This window comes from Loxodonta africana, chromosome 2, assembly GCF_030014295.1.
Source record: "Loxodonta africana isolate mLoxAfr1 chromosome 2, mLoxAfr1.hap2, whole genome shotgun sequence".
Lineage (NCBI taxonomy): Eukaryota > Metazoa > Chordata > Mammalia > Proboscidea > Elephantidae > Loxodonta > Loxodonta africana.
In genome coordinates, this window is record NC_087343.1 from 214,156,196 (window position 1) to 214,163,943 (window position 7,748).

General features: G+C 39.4%; 1 protein-coding gene across 2 annotated transcripts in view; it reads left to right on the plus strand.

The window, feature by feature from the left end:
* Positions 1–7,063, plus strand: part of LOC100674473 (zinc finger protein 420-like) — a 47,287-nt gene extending 40,224 nt beyond the window's left edge. For both annotated transcript variants that reach the window (XM_023539714.2, XM_064279436.1), the window contains 2 exons: positions 544–604; positions 1,471–7,063. In XM_023539714.2, the coding sequence (XP_023395482.2) occupies positions 544–604; positions 1,471–3,388 (1,979 nt within the window). In that variant the 3' untranslated portion in view covers positions 3,389–7,063. The remainder of the gene's footprint in view (positions 1–543; positions 605–1,470) is intronic.
* Positions 7,064–7,748: the final 685 nt, after the last annotated feature.

A 7,748-nucleotide genomic window follows, 5' to 3' on the forward strand; every position in this document is an offset into this window, starting at 1 on the left:
GGGTTAGTTCAGGGGGGTGGAGCAGGTCTCTGTCCTTGTGCCGTACCTGACTGGTACGCTGGCTCCAGGCTCTGGAAACTATCGCTGCTTCCCCGTATTAGTTCGTTCTCCGTCTCTAAATCCGTGTTTGTTGTTCAGAGTTCGTAGATTGTTATGTATGTGATCGACTCACTTGTTTTTCCGTGTCTTTGTTGTAAGAGGGATCCGAGGTAACGTCTGCCTAGTCCGCCATCTTGGCCTGTACTTTGCTCTTGTAATTATACCCTGTTTATTGTACTATCACTCCCAATCTTCATGGAATTATTTCCTAGTAAATTCCTTTTGACCATTGCCAAAGTACTGAAACAGCAAAATGTATCAAAGCCTTTCTTTTCTTACAGCTACGTTTTCACTCTGAGTAATTCTTTTCCTTTTTGTTTCATATTTGAACGTCACCTTAAATTAGTGGGGCAGCTTCTCAAAACCTTAATGATGGAGAAAAGCTATTCACTGAAATTACAGTAGTACAATTCATGAAAAATAACACCTGGTTCTTCATGGTAGGAGAAGTCTGTGAACTGCGTGACATTGAAGATCAGGATAACAACCAGAAAATACATGTGAGGTGAGTGATATTCATTCTAGAGACAGCAGTGCTTCAGGAGACAGTCCTAAAAAGGTATTACGGCATTAAAATATTTATATAAGGAGCAAAAGTGGCACAAATATTTGAGCACTCCACTGCTAACTGAAAGATTGGCAATTCGAACCTACCTAGTGGCTCTGCAGGGTAAATATCTGGCAGTCTGCTTCCATAATAATTGTAACGCGGAAACCCCTATGGGGCACTTCTGTTCTTTTATATGGGGTCACTATGAGGTCCAGTTGACTGACTCAACTGCACCTTACAACATCTATATACACACAAACACACATGCACACACACGTACTTAATCTGCATATATATGTATATATACTCCCTTTGCTTGGGAGTCTGTTCCGACTCATACATAGTGATCCTATAGGACAGTGTAGAACTCTACCCCGTGGGGTTTGCAAAGCATACACACACATGGGCACACGCACACACACATATACATATATCTCAAACCCGTTGCCATCAAATTGATTCTGACTCATAGCAGTCATGCTGGGTGTGTTCAAACCACTTTAGATTCTAGTTGAGTGCAAACATTTTGTGCTATCCAGGTATCTTACATACGTATATAAAACGAGCTCTAATACTGTATGTTCACAAAACTTTCACAGTGCAATATTTTCATAAATATGGCTCAGATATTGAATATTTGATAATATAATTCCTTTATATACAATTATGAGAAAGCCCCATGTTTTAGAAACACAGTAAAAATAATGGTAACATCTCTGCCAGATAATTTAATCTTTGAAACATGAGACAATTCAGGGCAAAAAAATACATGTTTACTGTGTATGGTGATGGTGAAACAGTAACAAATTTGTATCCAACAGCATGCTGCCTATTTTTAAGAGAAGACATATTGTAGAGAACATCTGTGAAACTACTGAAGATAATCAATGTGAGCAGACCTTCAGCTGGATTCCAAATCTTTTCATGTTCCAGAGAACTCCTGTGGAAGAGTATCCCTCTGAATGCCTTGAGTGTGGAAGATGCTTGATTGTTCATTCCTCACTTAGGCATCGTATGAGCTCCCACTCTGGATGCAAGGTCTATCAGTGTAAGGAAAGTGGAGAAGCCTGCAGTTGTCACTCTTACCTCCACACTCCTGTGAGAAATTTTACTAGAGGGAAACCCTATGAATGTAAGGAATGTGGCAAAGCCTTTAGTCGGTCCTCATACCTCATTGTACATTCAAGAATTCACAGTGGAGAGAGGCTGTATGAATGTAAGGAATGTGGCAAAACCTTTCGTTATTCTTCAAGCTTCACTAGACATAAGAGAATTCACAGTGGAGAGAGGCCTTATAAATGTAAGGAATGTGGGAAAGCCTTTAGTCAGTCTTCAGACCTCACTGTACATGTAAGAATTCACAGTGGAGAGAGGCTTTATGAATGTAAGCAATGCAGCAAAGCCTTTCGTCATCCCTCAAGCTTCACTAGACATTTGAAGACTCACAGTGGAGAGGGGGCTTATAAGTGTAAGGAATGTGGGAAAGCCTTTAGTTGGTCCTCAGACCTCACTGCACATACAAGAATTCACAGTGGAGAGAGGCTTTATGAATGTAAAGAATGTGGGAAAGCCTTTAGTTGGTCCTCAGACCTCTCTGCACCTATAAAAATTCACAGTGGAGAGAGGATGTATGAATGTAAGGAATGCGGCAAAGCCTTTAGTCATTCCTCAAGTTTCACTAGACATTTGAGAACTCACCATGGAGAGAGGGCTTATAAATGTAAGGAATGTGGGAAAGCCTTTAGTCAGTGTTCAGATCTCGGTGCACACATAAGAATTCACAGTGAAGAGAGGCTTTATGAATGCAATGAATGTGGGAAAGCCCTTAGTCAGTCCTCAAACCTCATTGCACATATAAGAAATCACACTGGTGAGAGGCTTTATGAATGTAAGGAATGCGGCAAAGCCATTAGTCATCCCTCAAACCTTGCTAGACATATGAGAACTCACAGTGGAGAGAGGCTTTACGAATGTAAGGAGTGTGGAAAAGCCTTTAGTCAGTCCTCAGATCTTGCTGCACATATAAAAGTTCACAGTGGAGAGAGGCTGTATGTTTGTAAGGAATGCAGCAAAGCTGTTAGTCACCCCTCAAACCTTCGTAGACATATGAGAACTCACAGTGGTGAGAGGCCTTATGAATGTAAGGAATGTGGGAAAGCCTTTAGTCAGTCTTCACACCTCGCTATACATATGAGAGCTCACTATGGAGAGAAGCCTTATGAATGTAATGAATGTGGGAAAGCCTTTCGTCAGTCCTCACATTTCAAGTCACATATAAGATCTCACAGTGGAGAGAGGCCTTATGAATGTAACGAATGTGGGAAAGCATTTAGTCAGTCGTCAGACCTCACTGCACATATGAGAACTCACAGTGGAGAGAGGCCTTATGAATGTAGGGAATGTGGGAAAGCCTTTAGTCAGTCCTCACACTTCACTGAACATAAAAGAATTCACAGTGGAGAGAGGCCTTATGAATGTAAGGAATGTGGCAAAACATTTATTCGGTCCTCACATCTCACTACACATATAACTCACTGTAGAGGGAGGCCTTTTGAATGTAAGGAATGTGGCAAAGCGTTTAGTCATTCTTCACACTTCACTACACATATGAGAACTCACTGTAGCAGGAGTCCCTATAAATGTCAGGAATGTGGCAAAGCCTTTAGTCAGTCCTCACACCTCACTACACATATGAAAACTCACAGTGGTGAGAGGCCTTATGCATGTAAGGAAATGTGAGAAAGCCTTTAGGTACCCCTCACACCTCACTGAGTGTATAAGAACTTATAATGGAGAGAGGCCTTATGAATGTAAGGAATGTGTAAGCCTTTCCTCAGTCCTCACATTTCACTGCACATTAAAGAATTCATAGTGGAAAGAGGCCTTAAGTAAGGAATGTGGAAAAGACTTTTTGTCAGTCTCTGGTGCTTACTGAATATAAATAACCTTACAGTGGGGGAGACTTTATGAATGTAAGGAACGTGGGAAAGCATTTAGTTATTGCTGATGCCCTACTGAATACATAAGAAATCACCCTGGAGAGAAGCTTTTTGAATATCTGGAATATGGGGATTCTTTTGTGCATGCTCAAACCTCACTGATCTTAAAAAAATTCACACTGGAGAGATGCTTTATAAATGTAAAGAATTTGTCTGTATGTATAAACTGTTCTGATGATACAGCCAATGTTCAATTGCAGACATTCACTTCACCCTTTAATAGAAGCATGCATCTCCTACAAATAAGGCCAGTTTCCTACCAAAAAATCCCAGATCTTTATTGTTACATATAATAAATGAAAATTTGTCCACTTGTCCATTAAGTATCTGTTATAGTTGTTGGGTTTTTTGAAGTTAATATCCAAATAAGATTTCCATGTTGCCTTTTCGTTTGCAAATCTGTTTAATCTGTCTTACACAGAAACGCTCTCCTGTCTTGTAAAATGTTAAAATGTTTGGCATTCTCATACAGTAAAACCTGTGATAGTCAGAACCTGTGAAAGTCAGAAACCTGTCAGAGACTCAGAAAAACAAGGCAGCCCCATTGAGTGCCAGCTCTCACAGATTTCACTGTATTTGTTTTGTCATGATTTCATTTAATTAGTTTGTCTTCTGTATTTTTTGTAATGTAGAATTGAGTATAGCAGAGGTCTGTATAGTATAAGGGTAATGTAAGTCAAAGATGTAATTTAAAATATTTCAGTAGCCATATTACCTGAACCTGTCGAGTCGATTCTGACTCATTGCGACTCTATAGGACACAGAAGAACTGCCCTAGAGGGTTTCTGAGGAATAGCTGGTGAATTTGAACTACCGACCTTTTCTTTAACAGGCGGGCTCTTAATTACTATGCCACCAGGGCCATGTTAAAAATTAAAAACATTTAAGTGTGAAATTTTTAATGAAAAATTTTACTTAACCCAATATATTCAGTTATTTTCAATGCAAAAATTGTAAATGAAATTGACAACTGGAGTAATCAATATAAATTTATTTATGGGACATTTTACATTTCCTTTCTTTTGTACTCATAGGTCTTCCAGAATCCAGAAGCAGCATATCTCATAAATATTACTGTTGAAAAAGTAGATTCACAACCCCGGGTTACGCCAAACATACTTTTCCAATAATTGAGTCAAGTTTATTGTTATATTTAAATTAATTAAAGTTAATTCAGTTTCTTTGTTTCACTAGCCACATAGGTTTTTTGCACAACACTATTAACGTTTGAATCCAAAAGAAGTCCATGGATCACTTTGTAGTTTCCTTTTGCAGACCTGGAATCAACAATTTCTCTCCAAACCTCTGGTTCATTTTGAAAATACATGTCTGTGCAATACATGGGCTCAGTGCTAAACCAAAACCTGTTGCCATTGAGTCAATCTTGTCTCGGCCTTTCAGTGAACATCTAAAATACATATTTTCTTACATCGTAAATACGTATTCTTATTCCCAGTACAAATTTAAGATTTTAAGTTTTTTTTTTTTAAATGTGAAAGAAATGATGCTGAACAATGTTAAGTAGGCAAACTAAACTTTATTCAGGCTGTTGCGATATGAGAGAGACCTCAGCATAAGTCTGACTTCAGTTCATAAGAGTGAAGTAAGGCAAGGGTTTTTAAAGTGAGTTTTGCGTGACATGGGGCACTGGAAACTTACTAAGTAGAAGTTGGCAAGCAAAGATTGGGCAGGAGGATGGGTTTTAGGCAAGAATTCTAATAGTGTTCAGAAGTATTTGCTCAAGGCTGATTTATTAGGCTGAAGCAAGGAACATTCATAGGGTAAGTGGTATAAATGGGCAAATCTTGTCACTTTGTTATTTTATATTAGTATCTTTTTTTTTAAATAATAAAAATGTTGGTTCCTAGTAACATTTAAATAGTTTCAATATAATTATACTAAAGTTCTACTAACTAAAAACATACTCTGTGAAGTACTGAGTTTTTTCCCCCTCTCTTTTTGTACTTACTGTTTACACATTTACGTTAAGGACGTTAACACAAGTTTACCATGCCCAAACATTGGCTGGAGCACAAACTCTCTTCTGCACGGTTATGTGATTAGTTTGATGTTTTTTCCTGCTATCCACTTGGCTCCAGCTTGTGGTGACCTTACGTATGTTGTTTCTGCGTGCTGTGGATTCAGTTCCAACTCATAGCGACCCCATGTGACCACAGAACTGTCCTGTGAGGTTTTCTTGGCTGTAATCTTTACAGAAGCAGATTGTTAGGTCTTCCTCCCATGGAGCCGCTGGGTGGGTTTGAACTGTCAAGCTTTCTATCAGTAGCCAAGTGCTTAACTAATTGCTTAACCAGGGCTCCTTGACCTTATGCATAACAGAACAAAATGTTTCCCAGTCCTGCAGTATCTTTGCAGTCATTGGTATGTGTCATGGCTTGAATTGTGCCCCCCAAAAATATGTGTATCAATTTGGCTAGGCCATGATTCCCACTATTGTGTGATTGTCCACCATTTTGTCATCTGATGTGATTTTCCTATGTGTTGTAAATCCTACCTCTATGATGTTAATGAGGAGGCATAGGTGGCAGTTATGTTAATGAGGTACAGCTCAAAATCTACAGGATTGGGTTGTGTCTTGAGCCAATCTCTTTTGCGATATAAAAGAGAGAAGTGAGCAGAGAGACAGGGGAACCTCATACCACCAAAAAAGGAGCAGAGAGCAGAGCCGGGAGCAGAGTGTGTCCTTTAGACCCAGGGTTCCTGCATGGAGAAGCTCCTAGTCTAGGGGAAGATTGATGACAAGGACCTTCCTCCAGAGCTGACACAGAAAGCCTTACCCTGGAGCTGACCTGAATTTGGACTTCTGGCCTCCTAGACTGTTAGAGAATAAACTTCTTTCTTGCAGCTATCCACTTGTGGTATTTCTGTTATAGCAGCACTAGATAACTAGATAACTTCCAAACTGGGGGTCATCTTCTCAGCCCTATGTTAGACAGTGTTATGTTGTGATCCATAAGCTTTTCATTGATTGATTTTCTAAAGTAGGTTGCCAGGCCTTTCTTCCTAGGCTGCCGTAGTCTGGAAGCTCCACTGATACCTCTCCACCATGGGTAACCCTGTTGGTATTTGAAATACTGGTGGTATAGCTTCCTGCATCAGCAACATACCAGCCACCACAGTATGACAGACTCACAGATGGGTGGTGGCAGTTTGATAGGCTGTAATGTTTGTTTGTGTTTACATTTAATATCCAGGTATGCTTTCCTTTTGAATTACTCCCTTAACACATAAAACTTTCACATGATTCAGAATTTAAAAACTATATGAAAAGATGTAATCAGAAGGCTGACTTCCTCCTATACTACCTGTGTTCTGTTAATATCAGCACCATTTGCTAACTATGTCCATTTTAATTGTTTCCTGTGTAACCTTCCAGTGTTTCTGAGAAAATCTCTCCCCCATAATACACAAATACATACATAAATGTATGTTGTTTATCATGTTTTCTTCACATAAGTGTATTGTTGCCCACCAAATATATGCTGGACATCAGTCTATCTCAGTTCATAGTATTGAGAAGGCCAAGGCATTGACGTTGGCAAAAGCTGTGCATGGGTGTGGTAGAGCTCAGGAGGGTTGGTGGGCGTTTTACTTCTGTCTCAGAATGTCCTTAGTCAATGTAGTTGTATGCTGTTGCATCCATTCCAATTCATATTGACCATATATGACAGGGTAGAACTGCTGCATTGGGTTTTCTAGCTTGTAATCTTTATGAGAACAGATCTTTAGGTCTTTTCTCTGGTAGCATCTGGTGGGTTCTAACTATTAGTTAGCAGCGAAGTGCTTAACCACTGCACCACCAGGGTCAGTAAACCGTGTGTAAATATCCTGACAGTTTGCCTGATAGTCCCTTGTTAGATTGTGCTCATCAAGTGCTGAAGAAAAGAATCAAACCCCTTAAAGTCTTTGTTTTTTCGTTTTGCATGTAGATTGAAAATTTTCTGTTTTAAACATATGGTTCAAATGTTTACCTTTAATATCAATGATACAATCCCTAGCAATTTAAGGCCCTTCTGTTTGTGGACAGGTATTTTATGTAGGCTAGTCTCTGTGAGAAGGTATGGTGGTGCAGTGGTTAA